Source organism: Ruditapes philippinarum, unplaced genomic scaffold (assembly GCF_026571515.1).
Source record: "Ruditapes philippinarum isolate M1 unplaced genomic scaffold, ASM2657151v2 ctg8160_1_1_1_1, whole genome shotgun sequence".
Lineage (NCBI taxonomy): Eukaryota > Metazoa > Mollusca > Bivalvia > Venerida > Veneridae > Ruditapes > Ruditapes philippinarum.
The window spans coordinates 1-18,423 of NW_026856848.1; the positions used below are offsets into that span (position 1 = coordinate 1).

General features: G+C 33.5%; 1 protein-coding gene across 1 annotated transcript; it reads right to left on the minus strand.

The window, feature by feature from the left end:
• Nucleotides 1–603: 603 nt before the first annotated feature.
• On the minus strand, nt 604–18,413 carry LOC132747900 (nuclear factor related to kappa-B-binding protein-like; the record flags this gene model as incomplete). The annotated part of the gene is made up of 12 exons (XM_060737429.1): nt 18,321–18,413; nt 12,780–12,901; nt 12,262–12,339; nt 10,473–10,528; nt 8,695–8,762; nt 7,518–7,645; nt 6,191–6,309; nt 5,663–5,727; nt 4,876–5,001; nt 2,061–2,185; nt 1,569–1,662; nt 604–829 (listed from the first exon to the last, which is right to left on the minus strand). Coding segments are annotated over exons 2-12 (1,193 nt in total), but the record flags the coding sequence as incomplete, so codon positions are not given.
• Between the last annotated feature and the right edge of the window lie 10 nt (nt 18,414–18,423).

Genomic DNA, 18,423 nt, shown 5'->3' on the forward strand with positions numbered 1-18,423 from the left:
ATGATACTTTTCAATAAGCTGAAGAAACATGCACATTGACTCAACTCATCTTTTGTTTTACTGGACCTGACAAAAATACGTACATAAAACTGATGATTCAAAGCAAACTTTGGTACTTTATTGAACTTCAATTACTTTATTACCATATTCTAACAGTGCTGTATTCAAATCTATAATATTTCAGTGAAAAAAGACTTTGAAGTCACAGTTCAAATATACAAAGAGAACAAAACTTTTCGTCGTAATAATGTACAGAAAAACTGTACATTTATGTATGAGGCATACCCAGCATAATTAACAATCCCTGTTAAAATAAATAACTAAAATTTCAATGTAAGCGACTGACTACTATTTTATTCCATATATGACAAAATTTCTTTACTCAATATAATCAAAGATGTTTCAGTTTTTCTAGCAAAATAATTGTTACTAATAAAAAATCTCAGTATAATAACACAAACTTCTAGGACAGACTAAACACAATACATGCAGCTCATGAAAACTTTACAAGAATGCTTATTACCAATATATTTAAAATTGTGCTGGTTTTTGACCTATTTATCGTATCCCCGATATAAGAATATTAACATTACACAAACTTACTGTATAGGAAACTGGTCTACAGTGCTGGTATCATCTTCTGTTATATCAATACTGACATTCGTTCTACTTTCATCATCATCTTCATCTCCCATGCCCCCAGCCGATGACGCAGCAGAGAAATCCATGTCACGTATTTTCTTTGCCGTTTTCTTACGTACACGCTTTTCTGGCTTTTCCTTTTTTATTTTCCCCTTTGCTGGTGACATTGATGAAAACTCTAGCTCATCTTGGAAAAAAGAAAAATCCATTTACCATAACAGACTGTTTAATTTGTCAAGTTCTTAAAGATTTTTGTTTAATATTTTAGCAGTAGAAAATGTACCATCTACGGTAGGAAAATAAAAAACATTCTAAAGCCAAACATTCACAATAGTATAACCCAGGTTTGTACCTGTGCAACCCGGCCAATAAATACCCATTATATGTAGTACAGTTTAACTTAGAATTAAGTGCTTTCAAACTTTTCACTAACTTCTTTTCAGAGGAATAGTCTGAGAAATAAATGTTCCCTTAAAAAGATGATGACAATAGACATTTTGAACATATAAAACAAAGAAAACTAACAGAAAGTATTATTTCAATATATTAACTATGCAAGTTAAGATAATCCAGCAATTGTTTGTGTTCTTTTCTTACAAGGTAGGAAGTTTTATTTGTATTATGGTAATTTTCAAGCTGAACCCAATGAAAGAATATCCCAGATAACAATTACTCCATTTATATATGTAGATATAAGCCTGCATTTCAGTAGAACCACAAACTTTCCACAAGCTAGCCAGGTAACTAACATGAAATAATTCAGAGATCTTTATTACATTTCTAACAAAAACATTGAGTGGTAAATGATTAAAAGTCATCAAAACTCAAACAAGGTATCTCTAATAACTACATAATCAACTATACTATACATTAATGACATGAAATATTGCTTTGTGACACAATGAGATAATGTAACAATAGCATACCATCATCTGGTTCTATGCCACCTTTTCTACTCGCCTGACATCTGGCCATCACGTCCTGTAAGCTTATATTCTGTGTGTTGTATTCAGGATGCTCCTATAAAAATAACATTCAACTCTTATTATATTTGTTATACCTTTTTTATGAATCCTTCAACTCTAAAATAGTGTAGATATTTTTACCTTTTGTACTTACATCTAAAATCAAAACTGTGGAGATTAACCATTTCAGTTGGCTACTTTAAAATTTATATATGATTGTTATTTGTGTAATTGATTATGTAAATGTCACAAATAATAAACAATTTACTTCATTTACTATATAAGTATGTATTTGTGTATTTACCAATTACATTTGCAGACATGATTAACCAAATCATGAAGTATTTATATTATAAGAAAGAGATTAAACAAGACAGGTTATTCTCAACACTTATTAGCATAGGGTAACATATTTCATCTGCAATTATTAAGAAATATGAAAAGGGAGGTTACCTCTTCATCATAATCATCATAGAGTTGTCTTCTCCTGTGTTTGACCAACATTTCCCTGTAGGTGTCCTCAGTTATTTCTGCTGGAGATATAGGGCGTGGTCTTTTTAATGTGGCAGCTGGTGTGTCTGAATGTTGTGATGAGAAAAATAATTAAAACAACTATGTCTTATACACTCAGGCACTGGCGGTCAGTAAATAGAACTAAACAGAATAAGCGAAAAATTTAATTGTAATCTTTTAACTAGAAGGGTTTTTGTCACAAAAACATGTCTCAAAAAACTATGTATGGTCACTCATGTGAAGTTTCATTGAAATCCCACCACTGGCTTGACCTGTGAAAGCCAAACAAGATTGTTCTATTTATAGCTCTGACAGCCATTTTGTGCAGCAAAGCAGAACATTCAGGTGACATGCACAACAAGGAATGGCACTGATCACTCCTGTAAAGTTTTGTTGAAATCCCACCAATAATTTGACCTATGAAGGGCAGACAAGATTTTTCTATTTTTAGCTCTGGTGGCCATTTTGTGCAGCGAAGTGGAACAAGCCGGTGATGTGCACAACTAGGGATGGTACTGATCACACCTGTAAAGTTTGGTTGAAATCCCACCAGTAGTTAAGCTGTGAAGGGCGGACAAGATTTTTCTATTTTTTAGCTCAGACGGCCATTTTGTGCAGCAAAGCGGAACATGCCAGTGATGTGCACAACAAGGAATGGTACTGATCACTCCTGTAAAGTTTGGTTGAAATCCCACTAGTAGTTTAAGCTGTGAAGGGCGGACAAGATTTTTCTATTTTTAGCTCTGGCAGCCATTTTGTGCAGCTAAGAGGAACATGCCGTTGATGTGCACAACTAATTATGGTACTGACCACTCCTGTAAAGTTTGGTTGAAATCCCACCAGTAGTTTAAGCTGTAAAGGGCGGACAAGATTTTTCTACTTTTAGCTCTGGCGGCCATTTTGTGCAGCGAAGCGAAACGTGTCTTATATGTGCACAACTAGGGATGGTACTGATCACTCCTGTAAAGTTTGGTTGAAATCCCACCAATAATTTGACCTATGAAGGGCAGACAAGATTTTTCTATTTTTAGCTCTGGTGGCCATTTTGTGCAGCGAAGCGGAACATGCCGGTGATGTGCACAACTAGGGATGGTACTGATCACTCCTGTAAAGTTTGGTTGAAATCCCACCAGTAGTTTGACCTGTGAAGGGCGGACAAGATTTTTCTATTTTTAGCTCTGGCGGCCATTTTGTGCAGCGAAGCGGAACATGCCGGTGATGTGCACAACTAGGGATGGTACTGATCACTCCTGTAAAGTTTGGTTGAAATCCCACCAGTAGTTTGACCTGTGAAGGGCGGACAAGATTTTTCTATTTTTAGCTCTGGCGGCCATTTTGTGCAGCGAAGCGGAACGTGCGGGTGATGTGCACAACTAGGGATGGTACTGATCACTCCTGTAAAGTTTGGTTGAAATCCCACCAGTAGTTTGACCTGTGAAGGGCGGACAAGATTTTTCTATTTTTAGCTCTGGTGGCCATTTTGTGCAGCGAAGCGGAACATGCGGGTGATGTGCACAACTAGGGATGGTACTGATCACTCCTGTAAAGTTTGGTTGAAATCCCACCAGTAGTTAAGCTGTGAAGGGCGGACAAGATTTTTCTATTTTTTAGCTCAGACAGCCATTTTGTGCAGCGAAGCGGAACATGCCGGTGATGTGCACAACTAGGGATGGTACTGATCACTCCTGTAAAGTTTGGTTGAAATCCCACCAGTAGTTTGACCTGTGAAGGGCGGACAAGCTCAATGCGAACGGACGGACAACCGGCCGAAATGGAATAAGGGGCCATTTCTTTTGTTATTTTCTATTGTTTAATAGAGGGCCAATGGCCCCTTACTCTATTGTTACGGAATGAACTCTATTGTTCTCTTTTGTTCTGTTTACAGTTAGATGGCCCCCTATCCCTATTCGGTAGTGCGGACGGACAACCGGGCGGACGGACGTTCCAACATTTTGGGTTTAGGGGCTATTTTCTTTGTTATTTTCTTTGTTTTCTTAAGGGCTACTAGCCCATAAACCCTTTGATCACGGAATGAACCTATTGTTCTCTTTACTGTTTTATAGCCCCTAAACCCAAAATGTTTGCTCGGACAGACGGACGGACAGACGGCTAAAACAATATGTCTCCCAAAAATTTTGGGAGACATAATTAACACTATAATTCATACATTTATACGACCCATTTTTCTAGGCATGAAACTTTAGTTTACTATGTAAAGTGTAAAATAACAAAATATTTTCAACACATTAAATACATAAGAGAAATAATTTGTAATACATGTCTATATGTATCATATTTTTAACACTTTTCATTGCCTCAAATATGTACACATAGATTATCAATTCATCAATTACATAATAATATAAGAATGGATTTTTATTACATTATTTTTATTAAAGATATATTTACTATGCTCATCCTTTAGTAAAATATTCTAATCACAGGAATTTATTGAAATCTATGAAATTCTTACTGAATATGTCTAATTTGAAAAAAACAATGAATAAATTATGGAAAGCTGGGTTCCCTATTACATGTCAAGAAAAGTTCTTCTCTTTAAAAAAATGCCAGTTTTTTATTGACACTATTCATATTGTAACAGAATTTTAAACATTACATATCAACTTTGTGTGAAGTCAAAACAGGTTTATTTTATATTTACAAAGAGACTGTGTAGTAATTATCAATATTTTCTTATATCAAATTTGAGCATAATATATCTTTAATATATCATAGCTTGTTATATGAATATTACCTAAATCACCATTTACATATTCTAGTTTAGCTGCGTATGTAGAATGAACGCTAGGTGTCACTGGTTCTGGGGAGGGAACTGGGTTCAGGGACTTGAACAACTGTTGTTTACTTCTGTCCACTGGACCTGATATTAGATAACATGAATTAATAACTATCTCTAAAATGTTAGTTTTCCACTCAGTTTCCTTTTCATTTTACATTATTACATCTCTGTTAAGCTTTTGGAAAAGCTCAACTATTTTGGTCAAATGCACTCTCGCTTAGACATTATCATGGTACTTTTTCTTTCATTTTTCACATTTATATAATTGATTGATCATTCAAAACAAACCAATAGGAATATACAATAAACAATGATAAGAATAGAAATTTTTTTTTTTTTTTTTATAAATATCTACTGAAAAAATTTCACCAACCATGCATGGCAACAAAAAACAAATTTATACTCCCCTCCCACTTCATAGCTTCAAACATACATTTACAATATGTAAACATAATATTTTCCAGAGTCACAACTGCTATCAACAGTAACCAATTAAAGAGTAATGATAATCGGTTCATAATTTACATCCATAGAGCACATACCTGTTGATACTCAGATCTAACATTAATAAATGCATGCTCAAGTTACCAGTAATGAACCATACAATATCATTCTGCATTTTTTACTATGCAATACCATACATGTAAGTTGACACATGCATATTCTTTATAACTTGACCTTGAACTCTTTGAAATGGACAGTTGACAGTTCTATATTTAATACAGGACAATACATTACTTACTTCCATCATCATCATCTGAAGATATATCACCTGCTCCAGATTCCTTCCTCACTTCTTCCAAGTACCTAAACAAAAATAGACAATTATTCAAATAAATCATAAATAATCTCAGGAAAACATTTACTCTTGCCATGGCTTTAAAAAAGTGTTTATAACAACTTAAGCTTATGCAAAATGAAGATGAAATGAGAAAATTCTGCATGCTTGTTTTACAAATTTTTCCATCATAAGCTTTAAATATGAACAAATTTCATTAAAATGTTGAGTTTTGAAACTTGCATAGCATAAAAGTCCTTTATTAATAAAACTGAATTTTTAAGAAGCATTATAAATGATCTGTTACAAACACTACTTTGTAAACAGAACTTTGTATCTTGGATTTTTTGTTATGCAAGCAAAACACATGTAAATGTTAAAACCCTACATAATTACTGTGTAAAAATTATCATACACTCAGGAAATTTTCCCTTAATAGCCCCATCAAGTGTAAAAAAAAATACAAATACATATTTCAAATGTTAAAGTGACCTTTTGTATTTCCTCTGTACCCTCTGCTTAATTGGATTTTCTTTGACTTGTTTTGGAGGCTCATACTCAAACTTGATTGGTTCATCCGGTGGTAGCTCTGCTAGCTGATCAAACACTCTCTGTAAACATTTTATACACTGTTAATATCAAATGTTTAAAGATCCTGTATGTTGTAATTGAGGTTGTATACCACACTTAAGTGAAATTTTATTCAATTGTCCTTTTAAAACAATTTCCGAACATCGAAGAATATGTAAAATATGTACTGCAAATATTTGTACATATCATATGTAATCATTAAAATATATGCATTAATTTCTTACTTAGACTTTAACAGAAAATAATTTATTATTACCTCCCTTTATTTATATGAAATGTTAAATTTGGTAATATCTTTATGAATAATGCTTTTTGGAACTTACAAAATTGACCAATCTTAATTTGAGCATCATATTTATGATATAAAACAATAAAAAAATGTGTTACAGGATCTTTAATTCTTTGAGTTTTTTACATTTAGATGTATATCAAATGTTTAATATTTCCTCGGAGTTTTTATTTTGATGTGTTGTTGTAACATCTACTCAGGAACGACCATAAGAAGAGTTTACAGCTTTCCTAACTGGTGGAAGAAGATTCCAGGTGCCCCTACATACATCATTTCAGCACTTAACACCTTTACACCAACATTCAGAGAAAATCTTTACAAACATATTAAATCTTATAATAATTGGTTCAACATATTCGATCAAAGAGGATGTTCAGCCAAGGTACATGTATCAAACAAAAGTATCACCCAAGTCTCAGAGATTTATCTTTAGCTGAGATGTTAACAGCAGTGACAAATTTGTTAACTATTATATATTTTGTATGTTTATGATGATTCTTACTTAGTTATCTACTTTTTGACTGAAATATAAATCATGTAACTGTTCACACAATTGTCATATGAACCTGTGTTTACACATATATGCAATGCTTACTGTACTTATTAGTGGTGTAAGGAAACAATGGTAAAGATCTTACCAAAGTCAAATCTGCCCCCAGAACTTACTTTTCTTTGTCAGTTACAACTAAAATGTAATATACACTACTGACTGATTCAAGATCACAATTTTCTTATAACAATATTATTAGCATAGATCCCTAACCTGTCTAATTCTTATTATCAGATTAGTGGATAAAATAAGAATTTCACCACAGCCTCTTTATCATCAAAAGAGTGCATGTCAATGTTTGTGGTTAAATTTATTGTCATTCCAATAAAAGGTCAGAGTAGGGATCTATCAATCAACATTGAATCTGAGATCATAAACAAATTAAGAACCTGTCTAGAAAGCAATATTTCTTTAAGCAGATTGTGATAATATCTTTTCTGTTTGTTCCTATACTCCTGATGCTTCATCCTCCTAATCATACTAGTGTACTTAGCAATATCTGGGGAATAGCTTCCATCTGAAGTATAAACATATCGTATTTTATTTTATTAACTAAAATAGCTGCAATCTCACAGGTTCAAACAGTAATTAACAGAACAGATCATAAAATCACATTCAATGAGTGTAGTATCATATTCACTGGCTAAATTGGATTTTCCCAATTCTAAAAATAGAATCAGACTTATATTCAAAAACCATTCAGCAAAGACAATTCACTGTGCATGAGTAAAATATATTCAATAGGTGAATATGATTAACGCATGCTCAGTTATAACTGGGTGTAGTATCATATCCACTGACTGATTGGATTTTCCCTATCTAAAATAGAATCAGAATCATATTCAATGACTATACAGCATAGATTATCTAAAATTGTTGTACATGTATTTTGTTTTTCATGGCATATGTGGTCTAGTGGTTAGCATAAAGGATTTGCAATCTAGGGACTCATGGTTTAAGTCCCGACTGCGGCATGCTGAATTTTTGTGTGATTTTTCTGTGTATCTTTATAAACACCTCATTTAAATAACTGACAAAATTCAAAGCAGGTGAAGTCCTTAATACATGTTTTATATGTAAGAAATGAAATACCTTACCAAGTATGTTTAAACATTTATCTAAACTTATTTATCAATAGTTAAATTATATTTTTATGTTATGATTCAGCTTCATACTGTACAAGCATTACAACAGTCATATGAGCACTTCCACTTTAACAAGTGAAATAACCCCTCAGTGAAATATTTCAGGCATGGTAAGGCAGTAAGCCTGCTGAATAACTATGTTACTTAACTGAATCTGAGTAGAACCATCAATCTTCGTTGAGCTATCTGAACAACTTCTTCACATGAAAGAGTCCAAAGTCCCTGGCAGTATTTAACTGCTCAGGTGTCAGCAGAGAATCAAATCAGTGACCATTATGGCTACTGATGACCCAAAATCATTCTATTTAATAATTACACTAGGTAATAATACAATACATTAATTCTGTCTTTTTTTGTTGTTGTTGTCAGCTTGATAGGTTATGAAAATCATTCTGAGATGTTCATGATTTGATTTACTTACCTTTAAGATGATACTGGAACTTTTGTAATGGGTTACCAAATTTAAAGTTGTCTCCATTAAAAAGTTTCCTGAAAAAATAATGATGACATCAGAGGATGCTGTATAAATTTGATAATATTGCTATGTAGACTTTTTACTCATTGTACATTATATAACACATGTATAAATTAAAGTATTGTAGATACTTATTTAATAACAATACTATTAACATTTAATATCCTTTGTAATTAAATATAAACATGAAATCTAAAGTAAATACAAATTATACAAGCCTATGCTCATTTCTGATAATCTTTCTATAACTACTGGTAATATGGTTTCTTTCTTATTTTAAAAATATTTCACGTAAATTTAATAACCTATATTCAAATTATTACACAGAAAAAATATTTTTTCTATCCTTTCACAACTACAATGCTATAAACTAAAATCTTTTGCAAAGGATTACATTTCGCTTATGTCCCAAATTAAAGTTATACTGAAATATAAATGTTTGCTATGTATGATTATCTAACCATCATATCAATTTAACAAGAAACATGGCAATGCCACGAAACCAGGTTTTCAATTATCTCCATTGTAGATAAATATGTTGTATTTGAATTACAAATACAAGCAATAAACAATGTAACTATGTGCAATGTAAAACATGAATAATGTAGGAGGAATTGCCACAGAAGAAGTGTTCACTATATATTCTGTATAAGGAAAAAATATATTCTGTATAAGGAAAAAAAAACAAAGGGCCGTAATTAGGTCAAAAATTATCCAATCACAAAACCTCTACAATATGCGCCAGGGCACTTGATGATATGGCTTCTGTGAAAGTTTGAACAAAATCTGTTGAGAAATGTAGGACTAGTTCAGCACAGAAGAATTTGATCATTATATATTGAGGAAAAAAAAACAAAGGGGCATAATTAGGTCAAATATTATCAAATCACAAAACCCCGACAATATGCGCAAGGGCACTTGATAACAAAGCTTCTGTGAAAGTTTGGTCAAAATCTGTTGAGAAATGTAGGAGAAGTTGCGCACTGTAGAAATTGTTCACTATATATTCTATATAAGGAAAAAAAAACAAAGGGTCATAATTACGTCAAATATTATCCAATCACAAAACCCCGATAATATGTGCCAGGGCACTTGATAACAAAGCTTCTGAGAAAGTTTGGTCAAAATCCGTTGAAAAATGTAAGAGGAATCGCGCACAGAAGAAATTGTTCACTATATATTCTATATAAAAAAAACAAAGGGCCATAATTAGGTCAAATATTATCCAATCGCAAAACCCCGACAATATGTGCCAGGGCACTTGATAACAAAGCTTCTGTAAAAGTTTGGTCAAAATCTGTTGATAAATGTAGGAGGAGTTGCGCACAGAAGAAATTGTTCACTATATATTCTATATAAGAAAAAACAACAAAGGGCCATAATTAGGTCAAATATTATCCAATGGCAAAACCCCGACAATATGCGCCAGGGCACTTGATGACAAAGCTTCTGTGAAAGTTTGGTCAAAATCGATTGAGATATGTAGGAGGAGTTGCGCACAGAAGAAATTGTTTACGCCCGCCCGCCCGCCCATCCGCCCGCCGACATACCTCAATCTAATAACCAGTTTTTTCCTTCGGAAAACCTGGTTAACAAATGATGTAATAACTACCAAATATATAGCCTTGCTTATCAATCCCAAATGTTCATTCTGCAAAATTTTGACCTTGCAAAAACATCTGATTTTACAATAGTAAGACTTGATATAATTTAGCTGTAATTACCTTAGGGTATCCCTCCTTTCCTCATTTTCTTTCTCTGGAAATTTTGGTAAAAATGTCTGAAATCAAAAGACAAGACTTTCTAATGTAAAGTGGTGCAAAAAACTATATTGAATTATATATTAAACTTTAAAAGAGTACAGAGTAGAGTTTTGTAAATTGTAACAAACTTTAAAGAAGGTTGACCACTTCATTGAGAAATAATCCAATCCAAACAGAAGCAGTACCTTTATCACCTTATTCACCTAGGTACAATAAATAGAAACACATTAGCACCTCTGGGTGTGAATACATGTATATTATTAAGTTTAAGAAAAGATAAAAAAAGAGTAAAAACAATTACAATAAGATCAACAAGAGCCATGTCAACATGGCCATCCCCCGCCGAATGTGTTTGCTCATTGGAAGAATGTATATGTAGTAGAGGGGAATAATTCCATTTTAAGAGGTCTTTTGGTAATGAAAACTGATGGCTATAGTGATTACAGATTTGAAACCTATGTGAATACTGATGGCTGAAAATAACAAAGGGCAATTACTGAAAAATAATGCAGGGTAGGTTATCATTCTTGTGTGCTGCATCCCTCCTCAGTAAAATCTATCCACCTATTAAGTTTCAAGTTGATACCTCAAATACTTTTTGAGAAAAAAATTGAATAGAAAAATTAAGTATGAAAAAGAACAAAGGGCAATAACTCAAAAATTATAAAAGGTAGAGTTATCATTCTTGTGCACTGCACACCTCCTGAATGAGATCTATGCACCTTTGAAAGTTCATGTTGATTTCTCAAAAGCTTTTTGAGTTATGCTCTGGACAAAAATTAATTTTTGAAAAATAACAAAGGGCAATAACTTAAAAATGATGCAGGGTAGAGTTATCATTCTTAAGCACTGCACTCCTCCTCAATGAGATCCATCCACCTTTGAAGTTTCAAGTTGATACCTCAAATACTTTTTGAGATAAGCTCTGGACAAAATAGCATGAAGAAAAAGGGCAATAACTCAAAAATTGTATAGGGAAGAGTTATCATTCTTGTGCACAACATTCCTTCTCAATAAGATCTATCCACCTATGACATTTCATGTTGATATCTCAAACACTTTTTGAGTTATGCTCCACTCAGGTGAAAAATTAGGTATGAAAAATAACAAAGGGCAATAACTCAAAAATTATGAAAGGTAGAGTAATCATTCTTGTGCACTGCACACCTCCTGAGTGAGATCTATGCACCTATGAAGTTTCATGTTAATATCTCATAGGCTTTTGGAGTTATGCTCTGGACAAAAATCAATTTTGAAAAATAACAAAGGGCAATAACTCAAAAATCATGCAAGGTAGAGTTATCATTCTTGTGCACTGCACACCTCCTCAATGAGATCTATCCACCTATGAAGTTTCAAGTTGATAACTCAAATACTTTTAGAGATAATTATGCTCCGGACAAAAATGTCGGACGGAAGGACGGACGGACGGACAGACGGAAGGTCGGACGGACGGAGACTATTTCTGTATCCTCCGCCGAAATTTTTCGGCGGGGGATAATTAAAACATTGCTTTTAGGCTGTGTCATAATGATTAAGATGTCTCAAGAGGTGGTTAAGTGGTTAAATTGTCTTATTCTCAACACATGTATTGTGAAATTCAAGTCCTTCTAAGTTCACAACCATGTTTCCTCATATGGAAAACAGGCAAGTTTCAGAAGGCGGACCTTAATGAGATTTGATTAACTTCATTTCTAAGAACCTGCATGATAATCAAGCATAAATAAATACTAAAATGCTGCCAACCTACCATGAGATGTTGTCTCTGAGATTCAGTAAGGACTTTGTTCCATGTTTCCTGACTCATTACACTGTGAAATATATGTTTCTGAAATAGAAAGACAGTTGTTGATACTACCAACATAAGTAAAAAAAATTTGACCAGAGGCAAGAATTCTCCTTAAATACTTAACTGTATAGTTAATTTTACTTATACACCTAGCAGATGATCAAATTACAATTGTTGATTTTTTTTATCAAATTTTATTTTTTAGGAATTATTTATTTATATCTGCTATACATATTACTCTTTGATTACCTTACCAGTTTTATTCTGTATTCATTATTACTACAAATATTTTACAAACATCTCACTTTGTATAAAAACCTTATCAAATTAGTTAGCAAATCTAAAGGATGAAGTAGATGATTTATTATTGTGTAAATCAGAAATTTCTTTCTTTTTTTCAATACCATTACAGCTGATTCTTTATTCTAAGGATAACATTTATTTGTTCCAGCAGACATGATTTCGGAAATTATATTTACTTGTTCTAACAGACACTCAGGTACTTGAATCTCATCTGATCCCAGTAAACACCTCTCTAATTTCTCCATCTTCAGCACCTGCCCCGGCTGCCATTTCAAAGAATCCATTCCTCAAACTAGATCTGGAATTATAAATGTTTCAACTAAGATACTAACCTAAAACTGTTTCTTCATTTTTAATAAACTTTCTATTTCAATATTATTTCTGCAGAATCACTTCCAAGTCACAGATTTGCTATTAATAATAATAATAATAATAATAATAATAATAATAATAATAATAATAATAATAACAATAATAATAACAATAATAATGATGATGATAATAATAATATAATAAGTTCCAAATTCAGTTCATTTCGTAAAGAGCACATCTGATTTTTAATATATTTTACAATGTATTTTCATATATAATTTTCAACCAAATGAATGCAAAAATGATAATCCAATTCAGTTCATTCAGTAAAGAATATATCAAACTGTTAATGAATAAGGTTCCATATATAATATTTCACAGATTTAATGTAAAAACATTAAAACAATTAATATTTTCAATGTGTATCTTTAGGCCATTCTTAAAAAAATGTTTGTTTGCAGCAACGCGACTGACTCACAAAATTTGCCCCTACTCAAATTTTTTTTCATGGTCTGGATAAAATAATTTTCTGATTCAAAAAAATTTTTTTTTTATCCAGACCATGAAAAAAAATTTTTTGAATCAGAAAATTATGCCTTGTGCTTTGTTCTCGTTCTTTTAAAGGTTAATAGAAGAAATAAAATGTAGTTCTTATTAAATTAGAATTCAGTTATCAATTTATTAATTGTTACCAGATTATCAAAGCATATATTGTCCAGCATTTTGAAATTCCATGTTTATTTGGGAGTACAGTTCAATAAAAAAAAAAATCAACCTACCTACCCACCTTGAAAATTCTGGGTCGGGTTACTGCAAACAAACATTTTTTAAGGACGGCCTTATATCAAAAACATCTAGAAAACTTTACTTCCTTTTACAATGCAAAGAAAATTATTGTACATGTAAACGTAATGTCGCCATATATATATAATCCAGTCTTTGACCCCGAGGCGTTGCCCACAGCAAACACATATAATTGTCAATAAAAATCATTTATACACTTCCCTCAAAACAAACAAGCCCCATTTTATAAAATAAAACGCCCCCCCCCCCCCCCCTCAGAAAACCCTCTTCCAGAGAAAAATTCCCTTAATAAAGCAAATAAATGATCTAATATTTTATATCGCAGCTGTGTATATATAAACCAGTCTTTGTCTCAGGGACGTTGCCCACAGCACTATTGTTGAAAATTACTGAAAATGCTTATAAAATCTGCAAAGAAATCTTCGAGACACTTCCCCCAAAACAAACCTAGCCACATTCTACAAAATTTAAAACTCCTTGGAGAACCGTTATCCCAGAGAAATTTCCCTTTTTAGGGTTTACAAGGCAAAAAGACATGAACAAACATTTGATATCGCCGCTGTTTATATAATAGCGAGCTCGAAGAGCTGGCCCAAAGGGCCTGCTCGCAAAGCGAGCTTTACGGTAACGCGAGTACCTGCTAACTGATGGTTTTGAAAACTTTCGTTCGAAGTACCGAATTGGACACATCGCAACCTTTCGAATTTAAAGATAACGATAAAAACTGAGGAATTCTGACTGAAAACGGATGTGTAGACTGGTCACCCGCGCACGTCTATGGGAACCATAATTGGACAGGAAACCAGAATAACGGAAGCTGTCGATAAAATATCGAACGGAAATGTAAAATGAAAATTGAAGGCGCCATTTTGTTTGAAAAATCTGATAAATTAAAACAATTTTTTGTCGAATTTTGTTGTGAAAACTATCTAGAATGAAAGAAAATGGTCTAACTAAGAAAATGAATCGAACACCAATATCTTTTATTCAGTCGTTAACGCTGTACAGACATTTAAAGTATTGTTTACGTGACGTCACAATGTAGCGCCAAACAGCACGTGCAAAACAAACAAATTAAGTACGCTATTTTAATGTCGCAAACGTTTTAAGTTTTACATTTATTTCACTTTTAATAATCTTTATTACGCTTGAAAAATTATAGAGTGAAATAAAATAAACAAAGTTTTATCAACGTTTTCAAAACTCGTTATTCATTTAACAACAGGAGCGGAGCCATATTTAACACAGTACCAGTCTATGCGAAAGTTTTCTGAGTTTTACTGGACAGTAGGTCCTGTAAACTGAAAATTTTCCTGGACCAAACATGATTTTACTGGACCGAAAAAAACATGATAAGTATAGCATTTTGAGTCACTTGATAAGTGTCAGCAGTCAAAAAATTTTGTGTACAAAAAGAAAATTATATTATCAACGAAGTGAAGTTATCTTTTTTCACCACAATCAAAATGTAAACACAAATATTGTTATACATGTATTCAATGGATTTTGCTATTTAAACTTTAATTCCATACAGACTATATACTGGCAAAATGAGAGGGTAAGTCTGGCATATGTAAACAGAATTATATATATATCGGTAATTTAGTGAAGTTGACAGATTAATTGTTCAATGATTTTGGCACCTTCACAGTATAGTTTAATTTTTGTCAACATCTTGGACGATCTTTCATATCTCAAATTCGCTGCTAAACACCAGTTGAGCACACGTGTAATTTAGCATTACTCTAAGTCTGTGGATTAAAGACGTAAATTGTTCCAATTAATACTCTGACACTTTTTTCTGTGTAAACAAACTAATAGCGGGTGACCTTTCACATCTGGGCCGCTTATGTAATTTACGCGGCCGCTTATTGACTTTTAATTGTACTAGTTGTCGGATGTTTTTATCTTACGTTGTTACATAAAAGTTTGCATTATGAGAATGGATATCATAACAGTTGACAAGCATTGCACGAGCTTATATTGTGTAATGACAACATTTTGATATGTTTTGAATTTAGGTAAATTATCGGCCTTTGCAAAATGTTGAATGTAAGGTTTTTATAAAACCTTAATTTTTTACCCGACCGTTGGGCCGTCAATACACATATTTTTATCGGACCTTCTGATTTTTTACCGGTCAGGGCCGACGATCCGACGGTCTTTCGGAAAGACTGCAGTACGTGTAACATCACACGCACTCGTCACTGCATTTGAAATAAAAATGAGCGATTATTTCATACTATTTCACGTTAAAAGTACATCGAGCTCGCTTTGAGGCTTTGCCTTTTTCAAATTAATATAACATTATAATTTTTTTTTAGTATGTTGATATTTTATTGCATAAATAACAATGTTAAACACATTTTAGGTCAAAAGTACATGAAATACTGAACGAAAAATAAAATAATGTTTTATCTAATTTCCCGTTATAGGCTTTGCCTACTTTCATATTGTGCCTAAAACACAAAACCAATGGGGGCGTAAGAGTCTCAATGATCAAATTTTATTAAACAGTAAAAAGAAGGGTGAAGTGTCTGGACTGCTAGTGCTATTGCTAAGTCAATGGGATGGTGAAGTGTCTGTTGTACGTCGCTTCATGTATCAGTATCAGTTATTCAGGCCCGTCGTCACGATTTTGTGATTGGTGCGGCCAATTTGGTATGTTTTAGGCAGAATCTAGGGGGGTACGGGGGCATGCTCCCCCGGAAAATTTTGTATTCTAGGATGCTCTCAGGGGCGTTTTACCGTATATTTGGCACAGTTTACAACCTGTCGCTAGTACACTTTATAGTAAAATGTCAGCCATTTTTTACAGATTTAAGTGGTGAAATTTAAGTTTTGCATAACGGACGGGCAGGTGTACATAAAAGATGAATAAATATTATTGATATTTGGCAAATGAAACATAAACAATAACTGATGTTGTTATAATTCTTTAAATACATTTTTATCTGATAATTATTGTAAAACAAATGCAAGGAATATTACAATGCGTGGATTATTGTTTAACATAAATCACACAATTAACAATCGATGCCATGATGGAAGAATAGTACATAAAGAGTCACCATTAGTTTGTTTAAGCGTACTTCAGACATTGTCGATCTCAGGTATGTTTTTATTCTTCTGAGCGCCTAAGCGTACTTCAGACATTGTCGATCTCAGGTATGTTTTTATTCTTCTGAGCGCCGAGAATGTCCTTTCACTGGTAGCATTATAGTAGCAGGCATTACTAACAAAATCTATAACAGAGAACAGTGCTCGTTCTAGCACCGACTGTTTTGACACAAATTTCAAAGCGTCAGGTAGAGTAACAGTACTATTTTCTGATTTGTCAAATGTGAACGTAGCAGCTGAAGCTGCATTTCTAAGATGTCTCGGTAAATATCGTTGCCATAGAAATCACAAACAAAACCAAGTTTTCTAGCTCACTCGGTCTTCAAAGGTTGTGCGTCCTTAATAAATAAATCCTCCACGTTTTGAAGTACGCGATATCCCGGTTGTAACACTGGCCATGGCAAGATCGATTTCTTCAAAGTACTAAGGCCGGAACATGCCCTTGTTTTTTTCTGAATTTATTTCAGAAGTTGAATGAAAATATATTATGCGGACCTCTGTCGAGTATAATATTTTATTCATCGAGTTCAATAAATTCAGTAATGAACTTACACGAATTTAATATTCTGTTTATTACATACCAAAAATAAGTACCTTTTGAAGTGAAAAAGAACCATTTTTCATTGACGCCCATAGAAAAACGCTAACATTTATTGTGTATAACGCAAATGACGTCAAAATACATGCACGGCCGTGCAATTCCATTTCACGGAGTCGCAAAAACGGCACGGATATGTGATAAAAATATGACTTTTGAATGGTTACCGTGTACAATCAATAAAATGTTATCAAGTTCTCGGAGAATTCATGCATACTAGTTTAAGATATTCATAATATATACGGTGAACTGTCCGAAGCCACGTCGATGTCCCCCTACATATATACCTGGTCAATTAACAGTGTCCAGTTCTTCTCCAAATCCCTCCAGAGGCGTGCACGTCGCGGAGAAGGCACACGGCAGGTCAAGGTCAAGTCATCTTAAGTACCAGAGGTGATTGGTTAACCTGTCGTGACTCACTCTGGAGGGTTGGCGCTAATGAGAGCCGTTTTTGTTATCGTCAGTCAGGAATATGATGCCTTGACAGTAGTGTCGTCTCCTCTACCACCAACGAACGAAGAATGGGCTACCAGGAAGATTCAGCTTGACAAAGACGTCCCCGATGAGACTACCATAGTGGACCGGCAAGGATGCTATAATCTCGGACATATGGTTATTCCGGCGCGGCGGTCCGGCGCGAGTATAAATAAACTTAAAACTGACTGAGTGACTGGGGGTGTCCAGTTTGTTTCTTCGCGTCATGTTTGTATGTTACCGCGTATTGCAGTTAAGGGTCAAATTGCTTATCAGCGATGCGTTTTTTTTTTTTTTTTTTTTTTTTTTTTTTGTTTTCTTGTGTTTTTTTTTTTACTCATTTTTGGCCAAAATATTGGTCAGGCCAAGGCCGGACCGGCCGGACCATCGACGACGGCCTTGTTATTACCAGATTGTGTCGGCGTCCTCACATAAATGTCAAGAAATAATACGGCAATAATTCATGTTGAAGAAAAAACAAAATGTGTTGTTGTTGTTGTTGGTTAGTCAAA